Source organism: Sorex araneus, chromosome 1 (genome assembly GCF_027595985.1).
Source record: "Sorex araneus isolate mSorAra2 chromosome 1, mSorAra2.pri, whole genome shotgun sequence".
NCBI lineage: Eukaryota > Metazoa > Chordata > Mammalia > Eulipotyphla > Soricidae > Sorex > Sorex araneus.
Genome location: NC_073302.1, coordinates 406,915,639 through 406,941,839, shown reverse-complemented (window position 1 = coordinate 406,941,839; position 26,201 = coordinate 406,915,639). Strand labels below are relative to the sequence as shown.

Here is a 26,201-nt window from a genome sequence, read left to right as displayed (position 1 = left end):
CCACAGGAAAAGGAAAGCAGTGAATTTGCTGGGTAACAGGCCAGGCCCCAGTGGTTTCTTCAGTCATCTTTAAAGCAGGATTATACCTAGTAACCACCCACACACCCAACACAGCTGTATTTGAAGCTAGGCCTGAACAAGTTATGTACACAGCTGGAATTAAAACAATAAGGCAAATTATCCTCTGGTCCCTTTTTCAGCAGGAACTCTAAGAACTAGCACCATAGTTCCTACAGCAATTAAATTTTTCCCTGTTCAATTTAAGTAGAAACCTTCACTGTGCCTTATTTCTTTTCAGCTAAAGACTAAAGATCCCACGTTGAAATTACTAACTTTAATCAGCCCCACCATTCATGAGCCAACAGTTACATATGCTTTGTACCTAGGACTTCATTCCCACCCAGAATATTTGCATTCTCATATTGAACAGATTTCATTATTTCCTAGTTAAACTTTTCCCCTAAAGTAGGAGAGGTGTTTGAGATTTAAATAAAGCAGCACTTAAAATTTGGTTATTTTTAAATGCAGGACTGACTTCCAGTGGGCAAGTAGCACACATTAGGTTAACCTCATGCTAACAAGTGCAAACTCTGAACAAATATGTACCATTTTTCAAAGTAAAGGGACTGGAGAACAACCAAAAGGCAGAAATGTGTTCATTTTAAACATTCATTTATAAATACAATCCTATACACTCTTGAAGTGGTCAATTACCCTGCAAAAGATACAGTGGAAGTCCACAAATTAAAGATTTCCTTGTACAGTTTCTTCAATGTACACTAAAAATTTAGTAGTGGTTACTGCAGTAGAGCAAAGGATAAATGACCTTTTAGATGCCTTAATATTATTCCATAATATAGAAAAGACATTGGCCTATAAGAGCAATAAATAATACACAGTCTAAGTCATAAGGAAACTAGAACCATCATCCATTCATCAATTCATAACTAGTAAGTGAATATTTAAGACATGTTTATTTCCACAGTTCATTCCCCATTGCAACATATTTGAGTATTCATCTATTTGAATTTCATAGATACTTGTATAACTACTGACTATAGAAACCTTACAAATCAAAATACTATTTCTACTTTCATTTATTCACCCAATTCTTGCAGTTCAGAACAAAGGAGACCATTTTTATTTACATCAGTTCAGTTTATACATATCTGGATCTTTATGTTTCCAATATGAAAACCAAGTTTAAAATAATACAATCACCTTGATTCAAGCATAGCTGTTTACAAACCATTCTCCAGTTCCATCCATGTAAATCCAACTATTGTATCAGATAAAGGTTACTTAACATAAATTCAGTGAAGTTGAGCTGATCATAAGCAGCATGAAAATATGGGGTGACGAAATTTTCAGAATGCTACTGCAAGTAGCATTTTCCTGCATTATATTAATGTACTGAAAAAAATATTTAAATTTATTTAAAATATAGATATGAGGTTATCCCGTTCTGTCCAAGCCTATTATACGCCTTCCAATGGTTTTATAATTCAGTCCTGGAAATTCTTGAAGCTGTTAGCATTTCCTGTTCAGAAACATCATCTCTATAAAAGCTAACAGGAAATTTCAAAAAAATATAGTCTTCTACTAATTTTAAAAGTTGATTGGTTTGCCAAATGATGCAGCCAGATTTGCTTCTCTAAAAGCTTCTGATAACGTCTGCAAAGAAAGACATGAAGAATCAATGAGGAAGTGTGTATAGATCAGAAGAAAATTTAAATACGACATCTGTGTGTACGGTGAATAATTACCGGATGCGCATGACAGACTCTAGCTATATCTTCACAGGATGCTCCATATTCCAAAGCAAGAGCAGCTTCATTCACCATTTCACCAGCACCCTTTAAAATAATAAATTAAGAAGTAACTTTGTTTCCTTTGTGAGAGCAATTCTATTCTGATAAGTGAGCAGTTAAGATGGGTTAATTGCCTCCTGACATGCAAAGCATAAGAGGTGGCACAGAAGTTGCAGAATCTGGACTTCCAAGCCAGATTGGCCTAGAGTCAAACCACCCATTGGTTACCTCAACCACTCAATATCTGTTTTATTCAGTTTATTCAGGTAAGAATAGGAACACCTCTATCTAGTCATATAAAAATTAAAAGTAAATGCATGCAATTAGGGGAAAAAAGCACTCCAGAATTACTACCACTATTATGATTACCACTATTATTAGTATTGCCGAGTGGTAATATTACATTATTACCACTATTGCTAAGATACCGAGGGGAAAAACATACGCTTAGATTTAGTGATAGGAAAGGCTTCTTTAGAGGTGACATTTGAGCTGACGCCTAAAAAAGACATGGAGTCAATCATGCAGAGAACTGAAGCAGAGCATTCTAGGCAGAGGGTACGTGAAACGAGCCTGGCTTACTGTGAAAAAATTTAAAAAAGGGCCAGAGAAAAAAGTCAAGACCACATGTGAAGGGGCTTGTATGTAACAGCTAGAACGTGAAAAGATCTGTTGGAAGTTTAGAAAGAGGCAGAGGGGGCTGGAGCAACAGCACAGCGGGTAGGGCGGTTGCCTTGCACACGGCTGACCCAGGCTCGATTCTCAATATGGTCCCCTGAGCACCGCCAGGAGAATTCCTGAGTGCAGAGCCAGGGGAAAAAAAAGAAGGCAGAGGACCCAGTAACTGTTATCAAAGAGATCTTCGTTGCAGTATACTTTAGGACTGAATTCCAATAGGCAAGTGGCATGCACTAAGTCAACCTCATGCTAACAAATGCAAACTCTGAACAATTACGTACAATTTTTCAAAGTACTGGGAGGCAATATTGGGTGTGGAAACCTCGCTAGAAACAATGTACAACAGCAATGCTTTTCAGAAATCTCAAGGTGATTTGGGGGTCATACTCACTGGTCCTAGAATATGTGCTCCCAATACTCTGTCCGTTGATTTCTGCCCAAGGATCTTCACCATGCCATCTGTGTCAGCATTGGTCTTAGCTCTACTATTAGCAGCAAAAGGGAACTTCCCAACTTTGTACTCAATACCCTGTATGGAGAGATAGAAAAGCTATGAGAAATGTCATTCCCACTGGTGAAATCATGTTCCAATTGATTAGAAAAAAAAATTTTAAAGGCAATTCATCTCAGATCATGCGGAAAACCCAAAGGCTTGCTAATGTAATATATTTGGGACATAGAAACAATCAAAGGGGCCAGTCAACAGCTCGTTGCCGTGCTTGTGGCTGATCAGGGTTCAATCCCCAGGACCCCATATGGTCACCCAGCACAGCCAGGACTGATCCTTAGTAATCAGGAGTAAGACCTGAACACAGATGGATATGGCCCCAAAACCAGAAAAAGAAATAGAAATGTCAATCCACCTGCATATATGTCATTCTTTGTGTTTTGGGCCATGTCTGGCTATGTTCAGGGCTCTGCATTCGGGGTTCATTCCTGGGTCGGCCACATGCAAGGAAAGCACCCTTCCTGCTGTATTATCTCTCTGGCACCCACCTGGATATATTTAACAACCCAATTAAAAAAACTATGGAACAAGTTATCAGTTCTGAATATAGGTAAGAAAATTATCTCCTTTAGGATACAAAGGGAAAAACACATGGGATTAAAAAAAACCTTAACATTCTTTCCATATAGTTATATATAATATATAACTATATCATCCATGCAACAATAGAATGATTCTCTGCCACCAGTGTCAAAAGCCTCACTCAGGAGTGTACACCTGAATTACAACCGCATCCACCCTGTCCCCCTTTGGAATTACCTCTTCTTTCAACTGTTCTTCTGACTTGCCAACCCAAGCAACTTCAGGGTGTGTGTAAATCACTGATGGCACACAATTGTAATCAATGTGCACAGCGCCACCAGCCATTCCTTCCACACAGATAATGCCTTCATCCTCTGCTTTGTGAGCCAGCATTGGACCGGCAACCACATCACCAATAGCATAGATACTACAGAGACCAAAAGAAACACAGTGAATTTCTGTAATCACAAATACACTTATCTTCAGTCATGCCATGGTAACAAACATTGAAATTTGTAGCTAATGAGTTACCAAAAAATAGGGAATACCATTAGACCCAGCAATACCACTTCTGGGAATATACCCTGGGGACCTAAAATGCAGAAACACCGTCTGCATTTATAAGTTCATTGCAGCACCAATCACAGTAGCCAGAATCTGGAAACAACCGAGTGCCCAAAAACAGACATATGGATAAAATAGGGTACATCTACACAATGGAATACTACACAGCTGTTAGGAAAGATAAGGTCATGATATATGCTTGTAAATGGATGGATTTGGAGAGCATCATGCTGATTGAAATGAGTCAGAAGGAGAAGGACAGATATAGAACGACTGGATTTATTTGTGGGATACTTAAAAAAAAAAAAAACAGTATAAAACTAATATTGAAAGTAAGGGAAAATGGGCCAGGAGGACTGGTCAACGGTTGGTCAATGGTGTGGGAGATGGAGGGTTGTTGAGAGTTATCTGGGGTTGGGAGGTGGCTTGAAGGGGTGGGAGGGAAACTGGGGACACTGGTGCTGGGAAATTACACTGGTGGAGGGCTGGGTGTTGGAACGTTGTATGACTAAAACGCAATCAAACAACTTTGTAATGCTCTATCTCATGGTGATTCAATAAAAAAAGAAAAATGATGAGTCCAAGTTGTAGTTACTAAGAAGCAAAAAAAACTTCCACTTTCAATTTTATATATATGAGTTTACTGCTCTTCACTGAAGATGATGCATCTTTTAAGCATAACACGTTTCTTGTTTTGTTTTGTTTTTTTTCCCCAACAGTGTCTGAAATCAATTCTAAAATTAATGAAAATACAGGTGATTATCCAACTTACTTTGGAATTTTAGTTTGGAATCTTGAATTGACTGGAATTCTACCTCGAGGATCTAGTTCAATTCCAAGTGCTTCTAATCCCAAATTCTGAGTAAAAGGTCGTCGGCCAATGCAAACCAAGAGTACATCACAAGTGATGACTTCAGATTTACCCCCAGAAGCAGATTCAATACTAGACAAAACACAGTATACAAACAATCTGTTAAACACATCTCTAGAAGCTGGAAATTTAAGACTACATATTTCTCAGGTACTGACAATGCTTCCAATAGTGCCAATCTATTATAAATATAACAAACATAAAGTCAGGGAGTGACAAAACAACAAGATCCTATTAAATCCTCAAAACCAAGTAATACAGCATGAATTAAGACAGACCATGGCCTGGGGAGACAGCTCAACAGGCTGACTGCATAAAATACAAGCAGGGAGCCCAGATCTGAGCCCTTGCACAGATAGGAATTGTCCAAACAGCAGCAAACAAAAATCACACACATACAAAAATACAGATATTAATGACTTTAGAGTCAGGAAAATCAAGGTCAAGCACTGCCTCTTAAATATCAGGCATTTGGCACTGGGAAAATTAACCTGACTTTAGGAGAATTATTGTATTCAGTTAGACAATTATGTAATAGAGTACCAGGTGTAATAATAAGCAATCTAACTGAAATTTATTATTATTGTTCTACCTAAAATTTTTGCTGAGTGTTGATAGTTATAAAAACTTCCTGGATATAGGGGCTCGAGTACAGCAGGTAGGGCGCTGCATTCCACGTGGCTGACCCAGGTTCGATCCCTGGCATCCCATATGGTTGCCCAACCCCTGCCAGATGATTTCTAAGTGCAGAGCCAGGATTAAGCTCTGAGTACCACCAGCTGTCTCCTAAAAATTTTAAAGAGAAAAAAAAATCCAATTCCGGAATAAATATAATTCCAGAAAAGACCATAATAATTTAAAAAATGGGTGAACTTTTCTATTATTACCTTAATCATGAATATCAATGAATTAAACAATTAAATTTGAATTATACTAAGTAATAAAATGATCCCAATTAAAAAAATCCCCAAACAGGTATGTGCTAGTTCTTTCTCAAGGAAATATGAAAAATTAATATAGCATAACTTACGAAACATCTATTTTTCCATCTGACTTCTTGGTAGCACCAGTCACCTTTGTGTTCAGCTTAAATTTAAATCCTTGTTTCTGAAGGATTCGCTGAAAATTTTTAGATATCTCCATATCAATTCCAATTCCACCAACATGACCCAAAAACTCAACAGCTGTCACATCTGCTCCTAGTCTCTGCCAAACTGAACCCTGCAAATATGAAAACCAATAATCATAAAAATGAATAATTTATTCTATAGCAAAGGTTCACTAAATTCAGTCGCTGATTATAATTATAGATATTTTCTTTCAGTTACATTGTTATTAGCAGCTCTGAAGTTTAAAATTAACATTGTGGAACATATACATAAATTCCATCTATCTACACACTCATTCAACATTTAATGTCCGTCTACCATTCTGGGTGCTACATTCAGCCATTAGCCAACAAAACACTGCCCTCACAGATCTTATATTCTGGTCAGTGAGACAAGTTAGTAAAATTCATGCAGAAGACAGTAAAATGCTTTGAAAAAATTAAAGCAAGGAGTAAGAGGAACCAGAACGATAGAAATAAAAGTGACTACAATTTTAAATATTGTAGTCAGCGGAAGGCCTCACTTGGAAAAGCATTTGCAGGTAAGGTTTAAAAAAGAAGAAATGAACTCTACAGGTAAAAGAGATTGGTCCAGGAAAAAGCAGATGGGAACGAAATGAGGGTAAAGAGCAGAATGCTAATGACGGTTTACAAAATATTAAAATGGCTACAAATATTATTTTCCTTCAAGAAAAAAGTCAATGTTTTAATTCAAGCTGTAATTTAAACTGAATACGGGTTTAACAAATACTGTAATTTCTACCTCTTCAAAAAAAAATTTTTTTTGGATCACAAACAGCAGTGCTCAGGGCACATTCCTTATTGCTTAATTGCTCATTTTACATAAAGTTTATACACCATTTAATTACATATTATCTTACTTAACATGTCATTTTATTCTAAAGGCTTATTTAAATTCATTTGGTGCTTTTACCAGACCACTGCTTAGAGACATTGTAATTCAGTGGAATGTGATTTTATTGTCATGGGTTGTTTTTTGTTTTGTGTTTGGGTCACACCCAGCTGCCCTCAGGACTAACTCCTGGTACCCTGCTCAGGGATCACTCCTGGTGGGGCTCAGGGGTGTTGGGGATCGAAGCCAGGTTGACTGCATGCAAGGCAAGCACCTACCCATTGTACTATCACTCAGGCCCCCTAATTAAAATTTACCACAAGAATTTACCTTTCTAATTAGGTTTCTTTAACCATTAGGGGAAAAAAGTCATTAATATTCTTGAGAGCTGAGTTAACTAGCGGCAATAAAACAACACACAAAACTGGTCATGTAAATTCAAAATGTAAAGCCCAAAACTGTAATTCCCAAAGATGGACCAGAGAAATGGCAGATGTTAAGGAACTTGCTTTACATGCAATTCACCCCAGCCTGATGCTGAGCACCACACATGGGTACCCCTGAGCACAGAGCCAAGGAGCAAAGCCAAGGAGCACTAGGGGTGGCTCCAAAAATAATTATCCTAAAAGAAAATACAGGAATCTTTCTGTAATCTTGATTACCCAAAATGCCGAGGCACAATAAAGTACAATCTATTAAAAAAAAAACCTGGAATTAATCAAAAATAAAAACAACTTCTCTTCAAAAATTAGTATTACAGACACGAACAACATATTACAGAAAGAAAAATTACTAAAGAAGAAGAAAAAACAGTGGGGCCCAGGAGATAAGGGTGCATACCTAGCACAGGCCCAGATTCAAATCCTAGCAACACACGGTCATCTGAGCCTCACCAGGTACTGCCCTGGAACACCCCCCCCCCCCCCCCCGCAGCACCTCTGGCTGTAAGTCAGGGTAGCCTGGGAATGCCCAGCACCACAGGGCCCAAGAGGCACTGCATCCCCGAGCCACTGCATTCTACATGAGAAAGGCAGGTGGGACTCCCCCAGGTCACCATGAGCACTGCTTAAGAAGCCCCCCCAAAAGGAGACATCACTGGGGCCAGGAATGTTATCTCAGCAGCAGAGCACCTGCCAGTCTATATGTGAAGTCCTGGCTTTTTTTTCTTTTTTTGGCATCACCAACAAAGGGGAAAAAAGAGACAAAAATAATTAAATACACACTACACCAAAACTAAAGAAAAAAAGAAAAGCACATAAAAATATGCTCAACACTTAAGTCACAGAAAAAATGCAAATTAAAACCACAATAAGATAATAAAAACTGGGGCTGGAATGATTGCAGAGTGGGTAGGATATTTGCCTTGCACACCACTGAGCAGGTTCAATCCCTGACATTCCATCTGGTCCCCCAAATTACTGAGTGCAAAGACAGGAGTAACCCCTGAGCATTGCTAGATATGCCCCAAAGGAAACAACCAAAGACAGATATTACACAGACTCTAATTAGAAAAGCTGACACCAACCATTGGTGAGACAGTGAAGCAACAGACTTGAAACTGGCAGCAGGGCTGTTAACACCACACAGCCACTTTGAAAAAGAGGGTTCCTTCAACAGTTAATGGAGTTGCCATCTGATCCAACTATTATTACTCTATGTATTTACACTCCAAAAAACAATAACAAAAAAAATGAAAAGGATGTTCACACTAAAACCCATGAAAATGTTCAGAGCAGCAGCATATTTCTAACAGTCCCCCAGTGGAAGTCCCCCAATATCCATCAACTGATGAATGGCGAAAGAAAAGGAGCCATATCCACAAAATGGAATTTTATTTGGCCATAAAAATACTGAAGCATTTATGGGGCCAAGACCTATCTTGATGGCAAAAACATTTGCCTTGCAAGCAGGAACCTAGTGCTGCATTGAGCACCTAGGCTGATCCTGGGGCCTGCTCTGCGTGTGCCTGGCAACTCTACTATTCAAGATTCCCATCGTACCATGGCCAGGGATGTGTATATGAGCCACACTTAACTGACAACAACCACCAGTCCCTTGGCAAACACCAAGGCTAAGCCTCTGCTACAGAACACTACGCTAATGAAAAGAAAAGCAATGGTAATATGATAACACTAGACATGAACACGTGAACACTTACTGTATTATTGGCCACTGTACGAGGGGCTAAAGACACAGGAACTGAAACAGTCCTGATCTCAGTACCCAACACTGATGATTTAATGAAAAAGAAAAAAAGGGAGTAACTAGAACCCATAAGTGAGATAAATAACAAGCAGCATAGGGTACAATGGAGCACTCAGCTATAGCTGAGTACCTAAAGACAGCTAGGGGAGCCAGGGAAGGCTCTTAGTGCAGAGACCTGGGGACTAGGGTCATAGTACAGTGGGCAGGGCATCTGCCTTAAACATGGGCAACCTAGGTTTGAGCCCTGGCACCACATAAGGTCCCCCGAGTCCCACCAGGAATGATTTCTGAGCGCAGAGGCAGGAATTAAGTCCCCAAAGCACTGGATGTCCCCAACCTCCGGTCCCCCGCGGGGGGGGGAAAAAAAAAAAAAAGGAGTGCAGAGACTGGAGGAATGAAATATTCCAAATGGAACAGAAGCCAAGAAATAAAAGAGCACAACCAGCTTAAACCCTACTTATTTCTATACACATGTAACATAGTTTATGAGGGAGAGGCTAGAAATGAGACTGGGTTTGAAGCAGCAGGCAGCATCTCCCTCATAAACTATGTTTAAGCAATATTAAAGAGTAGTCACTGAAGAACCAAGATTGCATCCGTGCTACAGAAAAAACACCCCAACCATTAAAAAAGAAAGATTAGAGAACACGATATCACAGATCTAAAGAGATCAATGGAAAGAGGAGGACGTGTTCACTGTGTGTATCTGGTAGAATCGCATCATAACCCGGTGACTGATTATGGTGCACAAAGGACGGAGCCATCGTGTATATGTAGGGTTCTAGGCAAGCACTGGTAGGATTCACTCAGATGGGAAATATTAGAAAAGAAGAGGCTTTGACTGGGAGTAAAGCAAAAAGAGGGTAAGGTGAAATAATACATTTACTGAATCCCAAAAGTCATACAACTAGTAAGAGAGGTAAGTACTCATATATGGAAGTCCAGGAGCAAGGATATGTTTTGAATTCCTGGTAATAAATATTAGAGTGGCAACTGAAGTGGACTGAAGAGAGTATTTTCTAGAAAGACAAAAGGGTCTGGCTAGAACCCTCAGACAGAATGGGAGCAAAAACTAACAATTACAGAAAGCGAAGGTAGAATGGCCAGAGCTAGTTCAGAGGACTGAACATTTGTTTATGTGAGCACCACTAGGTTCAATCCCCAAGCACGGACTGTCAGAACCAAAAACTGACTTTAGAGCTTGTCAGGAAGTTCGAGCAAGGGGAGTACAAATAAGCTGTGTACCCTCAACCCAAGACCAACACAGACTACTGGGGGAAGGCCATCCTCTTTAACCACAGACAACGTCAGGAAGGACACACAGAGAGCAGGGAGGAAGGGGACACCAACCTAACCAGCCACAACAGCTCAATCAACCCCGGGTGATCAATGAGGTGATGGATGACTCAGCCAGATCATCCTCACATCCAAATAATCACTTAAAAAGAGATCAATTAGAGAAAGGGCTGAGAAAGAGACAACTAACTGTATACAAGCGAGAGAAGTCAGCCCAACTGGGAAACAAAAAGTAAACACAGAGCACAGAATCAGAGAAGCTAGGGTAGGCAAGAAAATCAGCAGTGCTGACCGTCACTCATCAAGCAGTAAAGCAAGCAGCCCTCTAAACTGCGCAAGAAATCCATTCACGTCCTCTCAAGAGCAACTGGTGGCACACAGACTGAGCAGTGAACGGAAGTTGAGGTAATGGAACACTGGAGAGACAGGAAAGGATTTTATACTTAAGGAATTAAATGGAAATAGATAAATTCTTGATTACAGGATAGCACTTTGGATAAGGTGACCGAATATAGAAGAAATGGGGTCATTAGAAACAGGAGAAAGGAGACTAGGCAGACAGAAGGTATGGAAAAGCAAGGAACTTGGGGCAGCAGCAATAGCACAGTGGACAGAGTGTCTGCCTTGCATGCAGCTGACCTAGGTTTAATCCCCGGCATCCCTGGGCACCTTCAGGAGTGATTCCTGAGTGCAGAGCCAGGAGTAACCCAAGCATAGCCGGGTGTGACCCAAAAATCCAAAGGGAGGGGGGGAGGAAGCAAGGAACTTAGAAAATTTTGACATTTCTAAAATTTATGCATGGTCAAGTTGAAAATGCAATCTGCTCAAGAATGAGAGCTGTCTTCAGAAGGGCTGTCAAAATATTTTTTTAAAATTGAGATCACTCTATCACTGTCATCTCGTTGCTCATCGATTTGCTCAAGCAGGCCCAGTAATGTCTCCATTCAGCTTAGCCCTGAGATTTTAGCAGCCTCTCCTTTTACTCGTTCTTCCCAATGGTGCGACATTAGAGGCTCTTTAGGGCCAGGGGAATGAGACCCATCATTGTTACTGTATTTGGCATATGAATACGCTGTGGGGAGCTTGCCAGGCTCTTCCCGTGCAGGCAGTGAACTCTCGGTAGCTTGCCAGGTTCTCCAAGAGGGAGAACTAGGCTATCAGATGTCACTTGGCCACATCACACGCACTTCTAGGAGCTTGGTTTATAGTCTCTGGATGGTATTAAATGGTGCTGTGGGCAATTTCTGGGTGTGACTGCCTAGCTACTGGAAAATGGGGACTCTGGGTGGAAGAGGCCAGTTCCAATCCGAGCAGCCTTGGAGATCTTGGCCCCAGGTCCCGGGTTCCTCTGCCGGAACTAATTTAGATATAGTCAGTTAATTTAGAAAACAAATTTAGAAAAATTTAGCTCTAAGGAACAGGAAAGGCAGAATACACAGGGAAGCCAATTTCAAAATTTTTAAAATGTTTTAATGACAAATGATTGCATTAATAGTTCATCTTGAGAACTCTTTACTACCTAAAGTGCTTAAATGCTAAATGCCAATTTGTCTATGTTATCAAAAAGCAGAGACCCTTCCTACTCCAAAATGACAATAAGAAAAAAAGTGGGTGGGGGGGCTATCACTTACCAACTCCACACCTATTACTCCTGCACCAATGACAACCATCTTTTCTGGAACCTTTTTTAAGGATAACGCACCCGTAGATGACACTATTGTATCTTCATCAATCTAGTATTTTAAAAAAAGAAATTAAAATTATTTGAAAACTTACGGACTTATTAAGCCATGATTTAACTTAGTGTAATCACTAAGCATACTAAGTCATTTATTTGTTTCAAGGTATTTAAGAGTTCTAACAACACACTTGATCAAATCACATGTAAAACGCACACCTAAAATCCTACTAAGCATTTCAAAAGTAAATGGTCAATCTTATATCCTAATATAAAGTGTTATAATTCTAATGAAAATGACTGCAGAATGAAGACAGAAAACTTCACAAAGGCGCATGACTATCTAGTACGAGTATTTCAGTAGAAATCTCTCAAAGTTCATAGTGTGACTAAAGTAATTCACAGAATGAATTTCTTGCAAGAAGGCATGACAGTTGTGAAAAGAATAAATACCGTGATTCCAGGAAAGGGAGTGACTTCTGAACCAGTAGCTATAAGGATATTCTTTGTATCAATGACTTGAGTGCTGCCATCGGCTTTAGTAGCGGTCACTTGATTTTTGCCACTTATCTTTCCAAATCCATTAACGTGAACAACCTTTCAAAATATAATGTATACAGATTCATAAAACTTAAAATGACTTTTTTGGTAAACAAACAATGGCTAACTGGGAAAAATGTCCTAATACATCCAACACAAAATGTTTCCTTTAATTTAATAATGTTGTACATGGAGCAGCAAAAATTTTATTATATTTGAAAATGTACTAAAAAAATACAAAATAAATTATTTCCGATTCTGCTTTGGGATGGGGGTTGGGGTTCTGGATGGAAACATTCAACATATGGGGGTGGGAAAGTGTAATGGTGGTGGGACTGGTGTTCAAATCTTAAATGTAATCAAATATTGTGAGCTACTATATAAAAATAAAATCAAATTTAAAAAAAATAAAATATGTATTAAATATTCATGTCAGGGAAGTTCATTTCAGGTTAGGCTTGTTTTAACGTAAAAAAATATTCCCCACCACCCAGAGGATAATATCATCGCCTATCAGCAAGTGGTTTAGCGTGCGTATTTTTAATAACTGACCTTATTTTGCTTGAACAAGTGAGCAATTCCACCTGTTAAAGCTTTTACTGCAGTGCTCTTCTGCTCCATCATTTTCTCTAAGTTCAAGCGAACTTCAGGCACTGTAATTTGTTAAATACATCTTTAGGCTTTCGCTAAGTTCTCAACATTTTCCACTACGCATGATTTGGAAAGTTTTAACCTAATGCTTATATAAAAGGCAGTATTGAAATGCTTTAAGTTAATAAAAGATACAATCTCAGCTGGCAACAGGCCAACAACATTCTTGTTATCACAATACTTAACCCGACAAATATTATTAAGACGTCCACCTTCAGGAAAAAAGCATTCCCAAATAAAATATTCTATCTCCCACAGTGACAACATATTCACCACACACCTTATGAGCCTGAAAGAGATTTAGGAGAAATGGAAAAATAAAATATCTAATACTTTAAGTAAAGAGAAATGCTCACTTCATAAAACAGAAACAAACAAATCTATTTGAAAACTTTACATACAGAAGCCAAATACCAAAACTAATCAACTAGCTCTTAATTACTCATGAAACTCAGAACTCTGAGACAATCAAAATATTAAGACAATAATTAAATATTAAGTATTAATATTAATATTAAGACCACCAAAACTTCACTTCAGTAGAACTTGAAGAGGCAGCTACCTTAAAAACCAACTCACGAGGGCTGGGGAGATGGCGCAAAGGACTGGCTCCCATTGCCTTCCATGTGGGAATCCTGTGTTTGATGCCTGGAACCACATGGCTGCTGCCAAGTACGAACCCCACTCCCCTGAATCAGCTCATGTGACCAACACATGATGCTGATCTTGGAGATGAGGAACTAGAGATCCTGAAAGATTTCATTTCCTCTGGGAGGCAGAGATAGAACATGAAGCCTTGCCTACAACGGGGGTCCTCTGGATTAACACGGTCTCTTCTTTCTTACTAGGTGAGGCAAGTAGGTCTTGATTCTACTTTTCATTGAATTCAATATGCTATTCCTTCCTATTTAATCTGTATGCTGACTATAATCCTTTTTTCCAGAAACAAATGAAGAAAAATGGTGTCATTCTCCTCCCCACCTCCCGCCACCTCCACCCAGGTATGCTTAAGGCCAGTCTCGAGCAGACTGTGCTCCTGCAAGTATGTTAATGATGACTAAGCATGAAATAAAAACAGTTCAAAAGGAAGGGCAGGAGAAAAGGCAAAATAAGTCAAAATATTTAAAAAAAAAAAAAAAGTCCCTTTCCACTCACGAAATTCCTGCATCTGCTTAGCAACTTCCACTACCAACAACTTCCACGGGCATGCCACCCTTCATCATTTGCCCTCAGTATTCAGAATTTAGTGCCTGTATTTGACAGCTGATCTTCAGGTTTCAGAGAAATGAAAACTGACCATGCACACACATGCATGCACAAACACATGAACACATACATATACCCCTCTCCTAGACCTCATACAAAAGATGTCAACAAAAGTACAGAAAGAGATTGTGGCAAAACTCCGAATGAAGCCATTTTCTTAACACTAAGTCTTACATTTTTAAGACTGTTTCTTTATTCCTCCCTCAAATAATATATACAGAAATGTTTTGGGGCCACACAAAGAGGTGCTCAGTGATTACTCCTGGCTTGGTGCTCAAGGATCACCTTTGACAGTGCTTGGAAGGCATATGGGGTGCCAGGGTTCGATCTTAGGTCAGTCACATACAAGACAAACATTCTACTCACTGTACTATCGCTACAGCCCCTCAGTAACACACATACACATTAGACACATGAGTCTTCAGTCAGAAGAGTAGAATATGCCCAATAAAATCACTAAATATGAAGTGTTCTTACCTTCAATTCCTCTAGATGCAAAATCCTTTCCATGGGCCATATGGTAATAATGAGAGTTATTTAACAAAGCCTAAAGAAAATTAAAAGAAAAAAATTAAAAATAAGACAACTGAAAGTAGTTATGATATTATATTTGCTATGTGGAAGTGTATATAAGAGTACAGAACATCAGCTTCTGTTTTTGTCATTAATCTAATAAAAAAGATAAAAACAATTAATAAAAGGGGTCAGAGAGATAGTACAGCAGGTAGGGCATTTGCATTGCACATGGCCAACTGGGTTTAATCTTTGGTATCCCATATGGTCCCAAACCCACCAGGAATGCTCCCAGATGCAAGAGCCAAGAGTATGCTCTGAGCATAGCTAGGTGTGCACCCTCTCCCCCCAAAAGACAAGAATAAAGAATGCCTTTACTGTCCTAAATGCAAATGAGTAAGTACATACGTCAGGTGAAAAAGGCAGTCAGTTCACATACAAGAAAGGAACTAGGGGCAGGGGAGACAATACAAACTTCAGGCACTTGCCCGGCATTTGGCTGCAGCTGTAACCATGGTTGGAATCGAAACACCACACTTGATCTTCCAAGCACTATCAGGCTTGACCCTGACCACAGAGCCAGGTGTGGCTCTTTCCCGTTATGCTTTACAGTGGGAAAGCAAAGTTAAGGGAATATGATTTCTGATTGAATGGAAACACCAGGGATTCTGAGACAAATCAAAAGACAAGAATGCATGGCAAGACCAGAGAGATAGCATAGTGGGTAAGGCACTTGTCTTGCACACAGCCACCTAGGCTCAATCCCCGGCACTCCATATGATCCCTGAGCCCTCCTAGGAGTGATCCCTGAGCATAGAGTTAGGAATAAGTCCGAAGCACTATTGGGTGTCCGCCCTCCCCCCCCAAATAAAGCAGCATGGCAGACAACGGGTGTCAGAACTCAAAGTTTTATCAAAGAAAAGTTATCTTTTAGGGGTCGGAGTGAGAGTTCAGTGGGCAGGTTGCTTGTATGCATGCATCTGACACAGGTTCAAGCCTCAGCATCCAATATGGTCCCCTGAGCACTGCCATGACTAATTCCTGAGTACAGACCCAGGAGTAACTACTCAAGTACCACCAGATGTGGCCAAAAAAACCAAACCCCCCAAAAAAGTATTTTATTCTCCATGGGGTGCTTAATTTCTATTAACTTTGTTAGTGTAATAGTCTAGTCTCAATACACCCTCCTAGACAGTTAATGAAAAAATATCTCTGTGCTATAGAAAATGAAGGCTCACCTTAGAAGGTATACATCCAACATTCAAGCACGTTCCACCAAGAGTATCATTTTTCTCAACGCAGACTGTCTACAATCAAAGAAAACATTACTTCACTACATATAACCTGCAAATGTTTTGCATCATTAAAGCTCCAAATGTATTGATCTTAATTATATGAAACAAACCTTTCAAGCTGGATTTGTAAGCAAGAAGTAGTCCTATTTTAAATTATCGTCTGAAAAATGCCAAACTCAGGCTAACCCAAAATTGAATTAATTGGTCTAAAAGACTTCTTTTTGTTTTAAATTACCAAATATATGCCTTTATTTCTATTACTGTTTCTTAAAAGTGTGACTACAGGAGCTGGAGAGAGAGTGCAGAATGCAAGGTCTTACTTGCAGCTGAGCCAGGTTCAATCCCCGGCAGCCCATGAAGTGCCCCAAACCCTGCCAAGATTCAATCCCTGAGCACAAAGCCAGGAGTAAGCTGCAAGTCTCACTAGGTATGGTCCCCAAAACAAAAACAAGAAGTGAGACTAGAAATCAAAACATACTGGCAGAGAATGTAAAAAACATTTCGACCCAGTTTCCATTGTACGAGAAATAACAACTGAATGAACCTTGCCCCCTCTCCATTAAACTTGGGGGTACATACAATTTATAGAATTTGAGAAATTATTTATTGTGATAATAAAATAGTTTATGAACAGTTTATGAATATAATCAACTCTTCCCAATAAAAATGAGCCGAGACCTAGCAGGAGTCTAAACCTTACCTTGAAGCCTAACTGGGCAGCTTTAATAGCAGCAACATACCCTCCAGGCCCAGAACCGATCACTGTCACATCAGCATCAACTACAATAAAAACAAATTGATGTTAAACAGTGCGTAAGACATAGCCAAGATTTTTAAACCTGATCAAAAAAAAAAGTTTCAATAACAAGCATTTGCTACACAGTATTTTATTCCTAGGTACTTTGATGTTATTTGTAGTAACTGAAATAAGACAGAGGTTTCCATTTCATTTTCTGCGTTCATTATGGCATACAGAAATATAACAAAGTTCTGTATCCACTTTGCTGGAGTTCATAATTTTATCAGAAAGTAACAGGGACTTAGTAATAGTGGAAGACACCTTGCTTTTGGAGGTTAGACCTACAGAATCTGACACACCTGATTTTAAATCTCAGCACTGCCATCCAGGAAGGGGTTGTGTGACTTGGGGCCAGGAGCTAGCTCAGAGCTAGCTGACTAGCTGCTTAGCATGCACCTGGCTGAGTTGGATGCCCAACACCTCATGGTCCCTGAGCATTACCAGGTACAGTCCTGAAGGCTCTGAAGATGGCAAGGTGCGGCCCTGGGAACCCCCACATCACTGGGTGGCCTGAATATCCCCAGCACTGCAGGAACCGAGATTCACATCCTGAGCACTTTTCAACTGATGGGGCCAGCTGGCTGAGAATTACTTCTGGGGCCCCCAGACCTTTCCTGGGAGGCCTCCTCCCCCACACACAAAAAAATAATTGTGTGACTCAATAACTTTTCTACAAGAACAATATGCTCCCTTAAATGACTGATAGCTGGAATTACACTCAAGATAATTTTTGTATGATACTTTTCCATTATTAAAAAAAAAAAAACAACAACTTTGTAACTAATTCCAGGTTCAGGAGAGGTAGGGATCAATTCCTCTGTAATGAGAAGTACGTTTTGAACTTAAGGGCAGTGCTGAGAATCGAACCCAAGGCCTCACTTATATAAAGGAAGTGCTCCACCATTAGCTGCATCCTGGCCCCTTTGGACTTTGAGTATGGATAAATTTTGTATAATTGAAGAAAATGGGTAAGCCAGGACATTCAATGAACTCTTCTGGATATGTCCTATAACGATAAAACTGGGCCGGAGGAGAGCTCAAGCCGTGGAGCACATGCCCAGCCTGTGCAAGGCGCAAGTGCAATTCCTGGCACTCACTCACAGCCACCGCACACTACTGAGTGTGGCCCTAGTGTCACACCTCCCAGCCTGTGCAAGGCGCGAGTGCAATCCTGGCACTCACTCACAGCCACCGCACACTACTGAGTGTGGCCCTAGTGCCTCAAGCACAGCACGGCATACCCACAAGCAGCAGACCTGGGCCCTGAGCACGGCCAGTTGAACCCCCTTTTTTAAAAAAAGAAAGGGAAAAAAAAGGAAAAACACCTCAATACTGACTTTGACTGGCAGCCTTAGGTATATAATTATAACACAAATGCACAAAAGTAAATCTAATTATTCCCAATCTCAATATGTCTTCAAATAAAGCAATAATAAAGTTAGGTGACAGTTTCCAGACCCCCTTCTCTCTCTCTCTCTCTCTCTCTCTCTCTTTCTCTCTCTCTCTCTCTCTCTCTCACACACACACACACACACACACACACACACACACACACACCTGTCCTTAAAATCCAAGTATTCTATCATTTAGCAGCCTTAGGTATATGCTAATTATAACACTAATGCACAAAAATAAATTAATTATTCCCAATCTCAATATGTCTTCAAATAAAGCAATAATAAAGTTAGGTGACAGTTTCCAGACCCCCTTCTCTCTCTCTCGCTCTCTCTCTCTCTCTCTCTCTCTCTCTCTCTCTCTCTCTCTCTCTCTCTCTCTCTCACACACACACACACACACACACACCTGTCCTTAAAATCCAAGTATTCTATCATTTAGCAGTCCAGATCATACTTTCACATACATTACCAAGTTTGACTCTGAGAACTGCTTAGGAGGACAGTAAAAATGAGGTATCTTTGACAATGCACAAGGTTCAGAGAGGTCGATTAACTTTTCCAAGATGATTTGGCAAGAGTGACAAACATGAAACCAAGCTTTGTGTCTCTATTTTCAGTGATCTTCATCTTTTATTCTATGTGATTTTACTCATTTGCCTCCCAGCCCCTGTGTGACCCTCAAATGTTGGCACATGTCTAACACTGAGCTTCAACCCTAGTCCTCCATTCCTCCACAGTTTCAACGATCACTACCTAAAATTCCCAAGAACAATCAAACTTGGTAATCTTAGCTATCTGATATTACAAAAAGGTGGGAACATTTTTCCATTTAGTTTTCTCATCTCTAAAATAAAGATCACAAAAAAGTCTACCTCAAAAAACTGTAAAACTAACCAGAGAGTGAGAGAGAGAGAGAGAAAGAGAGAGAGAGAGAGAGAGAGAGAGAGAGAGAGAGAGAGAGAGAGAGAGAGAGAGAGAGAGAGAATGTGTGTGTTTGTGAGTGTGTGTGTATACAGAGCCTGGCACAGTACAGGAAGCATATATATTTGCTACGTGATAACTATATATTCTGATTTGTGCAGATGGTGACTAAGTTCTCTCCTCAAGAAACACACCCTGGGGGAGAGGGAGAACTGAGAATTAGGGGTGCATGCCTTTCCTAAGCCAGTCCTTATCTTAATGAAGTGTGCATTCTTTCACTAAATCCCTTAGAGACTGAGAAGAGATAGCTCGGAAGACTTAGAATTCTTGCTCTGTAGGCAAGAGCCCCAGGGTTTGTTTTTTTTTCTTACTGATTGATTTTTTGCGTTTTTTTAAAACCTTAATTTTTTAAAATTTTACTTTTATAAAGTAGCTCACAATATTTGATTACATTTAATATTTTAACATCAATCTCACCACCATTACACTTTCCCACCACCATACTTTGGATGTTTCCATCCTGAACCCCAACCCTGCCCCAAAGCAGAACTGAAATAATTTATTTTGTATTGTTTGTTATGAATAAACCACTAAAAATGCTCCAAAAAAGTTTCCTTAGAGGAAAGTTGTGAAGATTGTTGTTTTCACCCAGGGGCCATTAAGTCCTTCTACAAGAAGGACTTATCAACATATCACTAACATGTTGTTAAACGTTGAGCATTGTTACAGCATTTCAATTTTACAGATATATATAGATATAAGTGTACATATATATCTGTAAAAATATATTTCCTTCTAAGATCTTCTAAGATCTACTTTATTTTTATTAGTGAATCACCGTGAGGTACAGTTACAGACCTATAAACTTTCGTGTTTGCGTTTCAGTCATACAATGATCGAGTACCCATCCCTCCATCAGTGCCCATTCTCCACCACTGATCCCAGGTTCTCTCCCACCACCCACATCCCATCCCCCCGACACCCCACCTCTGTGGCAGGGCATTCCTTTTTGTTCTCTCTCTCTCTGTTTGGTGTTGTGGTTTGCAATAGAGGTACTGAGTGGCCATCATGTTTGGTCTATAGTCTACTTTCAAAAAGCCCCAGGTTTTAAAATATCTAACTCAGTATGGAAGATGGGAATGTGGCTCAGTGGTAAATATATATATATGTATATATATATGACTATTACAGGTTATATACACGTGTGTATGTATATGTTTGTATACAAAATAATTGTTTTGAGTTCCAGGATGATCACCAGTACACACACCCACCCTGGCTGGGAGTAGCCATGAGCCTCACCACTGTGACACCAAAACAATTAAATATCTCAGGTCTTATACCTATGTATGTGAAATGCTAAATGCTTAATTTAACCAAAAATTTTACATACTCAATCTACATGGGTATTAAGGAATTTAAGATTTGTTCAATATCAAGAGGTCATTAAAATGACTGGACAGAGTAGTAGCTATTCAGCCTAAGTCCATAAGAGAGAGAGAGGGGGGGGGGAGGGAGAGAGAGAGAGAGAGAGAGAGAGAGAGAGAGAGACTGAAAGACTGAGAGTCTAAGAGAGATACATGCCAGAGTTTTGGTTCAGAGGTAACATGCTTAGAAGGTGCATGCAGCTGACCTGCATTCAATCCCCCACCATCACCACAAAAGCTGTACCGGGTGTAACTTTTGCATCCAACATTAAATTATCATTTTTTGTTATCAAAATCTGATCGCTCATCGCTTCTCAGCCTTTAGGCTAAGATCAAAATCTGATCGCTCAATGTCAACAGTGACCAGAATCCTCTCCCCTACTACAATCTTCAGAATAGGAGACCAGAGGAATACTATAGCAGGTAGGGCATTTGCCTTACATGCAGCCAACCCAGGTTCGATTCCCAGCATCCCATATGGTCCCCAACCACCACCGAGAGTAATTCCTGAGTGCAGAAGCAGGAATAACCTCTGAGCATCACTGATGTGACCCAGAATATTAAAATAAAAATAAAATAAAACCTCCAGAATAATAATAGTTTGAGAAAGTTATAGACACAGGATAAAATTATTTCAGAGGGCTGAGCTATTGCTCGGCAGTACTGGCCTTGCATGTCTGGTGAATCCTGGCACCACAAGTTGGAAAGAGAGTATACAGTAAAGGGATTAAGGTCCAGGCCATGAATGAGATAAAACCCGGCTGGTTCCCTACCAGCATAAGGTCACAAGAATATGGCTGATCATGTCCCTTAGCCCCCTAAGGACCTTCCAGGTGGGGCCTTGGAGGCCCTCAAAAAAGAAGCTGGATGGCCTAGGGAATTCTTGGCACCACAGGGTCTGAGCAACACCACATCCTTGGTCCCTGGCATTGAACCCAGTTAGCCCCCGAGTCCCACTACCAATCCCCCCAGAAATTTTAGAGTACATGGCACAGTTCATCCCAGCTAATAGTGAATTATCCAATCAATTATCAAAACAGGTCATTTCAAAGAATAAATCTGGTACTCAAGGCTAAAAATAGCTTACTACTAGCTCATCTGCTTCCTGTTCGGAATACTTTAAAGATATACACATTTCCTGTATGAAAACTTCAAAGACAAAAAGTGTGAGATAGCCACAATCTACAGCTCCCTTTTAGGGCATATCTTCCTAGTCTTTAAAATTTGCTTTGGGTAAGCCCAGAAGATCTCACCCCACAGACAAAATTAACTTTTTAACGATAAACATAAATTTAGTAGCTCCTACAGGGCCAGGGAGATAGACAGCTCAAAGTGCGGGAGTGTATGCTTTGCATGCTGGAGAGCCAGGTGTGATTCAGGGTACCGCAGGTCCCCCAGGCATCTTCGGGAGTGACATCAAGTACCACCAAGGGAATAGTACCAGACCACCACTGGGTGTGCTTACCCCCAAACACTCTCCAATAACCAAACTGCTCCTATGGACAAAACTTTGCCCAGGTTCCCCATCTCTTTTGGGAGTAAAACCCAAACTCCTTGGCATGAGAAGTCCTCCAGGACCTGATCCCTGCCTACCTCTCTGATTTACAGTCTGCTTCAATCACATCTGCTTTCTTGGAACTGCATCATCCGCATGAACAAATTCTCTCCTCAGATTCTTTTCACTGCAGAGGCCTCTGCCTGAGAGAAGCTCTTCGCTCCCTCACTTCATTCAGGCCTTTGCACAGATATAAGCTTCTCAGAAAAAGTGCTCACAGCCTCTTAAAAGTATCTCTGGGGGCTGAAGTGACACCACAGTGGGTAGGGCGTTTGCCTTGCACCCGGCCTACCTGGGTTCGATTCCCAGCGTTCCATATGGTCCCCCAAGCACCCCCAGGAGTAATTCCTGAGTGCATGAGCCAGGAGTAACTCCTGTGCATTGCTGGGTGTGACCCAAAAAGAAAAAAAAAAAAGCATCTCTGTCTGCCTTTAACTTTCAATCACTTGCCCCAATACTTATTTACATGGGTTATTTTCTGTCTTTTATCAACAGACTACCAGGGGAACTGTGCCTCATTCATCACCTGAACATACACGTTGCTCAATGAAGATTTAGTGAATAAATAGATGTACAAACACTATGACAGACCATTATAAGTTACTATAATAGTCACTTGCCTTGACATCTAAACACAAAGGTGTTATAGATGAATCTGAACACAAAATGTTTTGCGAAATACTTACTTGGTCCATCGGCGTAAGTTCTGAGAGGCACTGCAGAGACTCCGGGCAGGCCATGGGTGATCCGACTGAAATGACCTCTCTGGAAAAGAAAGAAGGCTGACCTTACATAAAAAATTAATGCAAAACAGAACTATGGAAGGTTGATGAAAACGTGCTTCTGAGCAAATGTGTCTTCCAGTGCGAGAAACAGAGGTTTCTTCTAGGCTGTTCCCTCTTGGGAACAATTATTTTAACCTGGCAATCCCAGCTGCTACATTACCTTTGTTTTTTAAGAGTCCATCAACCTTCTCATGTTTAACCCAATACAAATTTTTTGGTGGCATTTAATAAATTTCCAGAAAGCATAATAAAAGCTCTGCAAATCTTAACTTGTGTACATGAATAATCCACGTTGTGACAATTCTACAAAACTAGCAATCATCTCCTAAACCTGCAGGAAGGATCAATGAAGATGTCACTATCCACAAGGAAAAATAAAAATCAGCACGTTTAGGGGCTGGAGCTATAGCACAGCGGGTAGGGCATTTGCCTTGCACGCGGCCAACCCAGGTTCAATTCCCAGCATCCCATATGGTCCCCTGAGCATCGCCAGGAGTGGTTCCTGAGTGCAGAGCCAGGAGTAACCCCTGTGCATCGCCAGGTGTGACCCAAAAAACACAAAACAAACAAATAAAAAAATCAGCACGTTTAGATGACCTACTAAGTCATCTGAGTTCCTAAAGCTCTGCAAACTGCATCGTAATCCTCATGACAATCCCAAAATATGGACGATTTCAGCACTGGTAGTTCTATGATGATCACAACTGCTTTCCAAAATACGAGTAGTGTCATATACTATGAGCACACATACAGTTATTTCTTAAGAACAGTAAGGCACCAAGAACCAAAGCAAAAAAAGCTCCTATCACAGCACATAAATGGGCCGCAGCCACAAAAGGTATCCTGTTGGTAGAAAGGTTCTCTACGCCTACGCAATTCTTGCACCTGAGGCTAGGGCAGCCGATTCAAATCAGTCCTGGGTGAGGTTCAGAACTAGCCCCGCTTGGCGATCAAAGCCTGGCTTTGAGTACCTTCTCTTAAAACTTGTGGGAGCACAGGTTTCTCCTCCTTGAAACCCAGGAACGGGTCGCTACCTTCCTTACCTTGAAGCTCTATTGCCACTGAGGATCCAGCCAGGATCCCACGTACATGCAATCGGACGGTGTTTGGTAAGTAGGTGAAAAGGGAACAAGTTATCTTGATCATAACCTGCTTGCAATTAATAATGCAAACCTCTAGGAGGAAAGGCAACGGCCTCCAACTTAAAACCTGCCAGCACGGTTTGGGACGTTCCCCCCGCCCCCGCCCCCCAGCCCACCCGCACCCCGGGGCGACGGTGCCGAGGGCTCTCTCTGCCGAGGTAAACTGACCCGGATGGTGGAAGCAGTGGCTTCAAGGTTATCTTGCGTGCCCACTGCAAAAAGTGAGATCACGCGGGGACAGGAATCAACGCTAGGAGAAAAAAAATAAAAAGGTCGCAAGGGACTCGAGGTCCGGACCATCCGGGCTCAGGGGGTGCTCAGGGTTTCCTCTGCCAGGGTGGAGAAGACCCAGGAAGGCGCGGGCTTGCCCCACGGCGCAGGTCTGGAGGCGGAGGGTGGCACTGCCATCCACGGCGCCTTTGCAGGTTCTCCCCGCGGGCTGTGGGCACCGTCACCCCCGGAGCCTCCAGCAGGGCTGAGGCGGTTCCTAAGGCGGAGCCGCCGCCGCCAAGGCCGCCGCCGGCCTCTCCCACCCCCCACCCCGGCAGGCCGTGTCCCCGCGCCCGCCGCCCGCGCGCTCCGCGGCTGCCCGCGGCGCACGAGCCTGCGGGTGGGCCCTTACCTTGACCAAGGAGCAGGACACACGGCTCCAGCTCTGCATTTTGCTGCTTCCCTCTGGCCCAAACCTTTCACCTCCGCGCAACGCCTTCAGCGCCTGGCCAAGGTCTCCCCGCCCTGCGCATGCACGGCGCGGGTGACGTCACACGCCGCGGCGAGCGCGATTGGCTGGCGCGAGCCAATCGGAAGGGGCGTTCCCGGCAGGCTCCGCGCGGGAGGCGGACGTAAGGCTGGTTGCTCCCTGCGTGAGGTTCGGTGTCGGCTGGCGCCGCAGGCGAGTCAAGTGCCCTGGAGTTGCAGTGTGATTTTTTTTTTTTTTAAGACTTGGAAGAGGAAATGAACGAGGCAAACGACTGTTTGCGTCATGCACGGAAAGGAAAATTTGAGCAGAATTTTGTTTAAGCAATTTTTGTTTTTTTGTTTTTATGAACTTGTCCAGAATATTTGATTCGATTTAATATTTGAACACCAGTCCCACCAGCATTACACCTTTCCACCACCATATTTCCATCCCGAATCCCAAGCCCTGCCCCCAAAGCAGAACCGAAATAATTTATTTTGTATTGCTGGTTTTGAGTCATGCACTAAAAATGAGACAAAAAATATTTTTAGAGGGAAGTGTGCGGAGATTGTTGTATTTCACCGGGAGCCATTAAGCCCTTCTATAAGAGATTAGTAACATGTTGTTAAAGGTTGAACCTTGTCTGCTTATATCTACATCTGTATAAATATTTCCCTGTAAGATTGGTTGCCTTCTACTTTAAACACAATCAAATGTGGTGTGCTACTCTTAGTATATTTGTGGTGTAAAGTACGAGTTGTCCAGGAATAGATTCCCTCATGGGTGAGTTGAGCAGAACTTTGTGCTGAGGGATCGTGGCACTTTCTCCCCATGAGCTGGCTTCATCCCGAGGGCTGAATGAGGAAGGATTATTACACTACCAAGTACTTTATTTGTTGGTTGAGTCTCTGAACTTAGATTAAACAAGACACTTGGAAGAGTTCCCAAAGGAATGATGTCTGCATCCAGAGTTCACAGTCTACACTATTGCTTTATCATTTTCCTCCTCATATCAAAATGTCAAATGAGTATAAAGGCTACAATCACAGATCGAGGCATCACCTGCATCCTGCTAAGTTTACTGGCAATGCGCGCAACATTGATCTTCTCTCTGCTCCGTCAGAAAAAAAAATGCAC

The 26,201-nt window shown here is 41.3% G+C and overlaps 1 protein-coding gene across 1 annotated transcript; it reads right to left on the bottom strand.

The window, feature by feature from the left end:
- Positions 1 to 955: 955 nt before the first annotated feature.
- DLD (dihydrolipoamide dehydrogenase) lies at positions 956 to 25,133 on the bottom strand. The gene is made up of 14 exons (XM_004602101.3): positions 25,008 to 25,133; positions 23,145 to 23,223; positions 17,060 to 17,139; positions 16,303 to 16,371; positions 15,029 to 15,098; positions 13,187 to 13,287; positions 12,548 to 12,691; positions 12,048 to 12,149; positions 5,985 to 6,175; positions 4,856 to 5,026; positions 3,757 to 3,946; positions 2,881 to 3,018; positions 1,767 to 1,856; positions 956 to 1,674 (listed from the first exon to the last, which is right to left on the bottom strand). Exons 1-14 carry the CDS (start codon positions 25,044 to 25,046, stop codon positions 1,609 to 1,611), a joined length of 1,530 nt encoding a protein of 509 aa, XP_004602158.1. The 5' UTR covers positions 25,047 to 25,133; the 3' UTR covers positions 956 to 1,608.
- Positions 25,134 to 26,201: the final 1,068 nt, after the last annotated feature.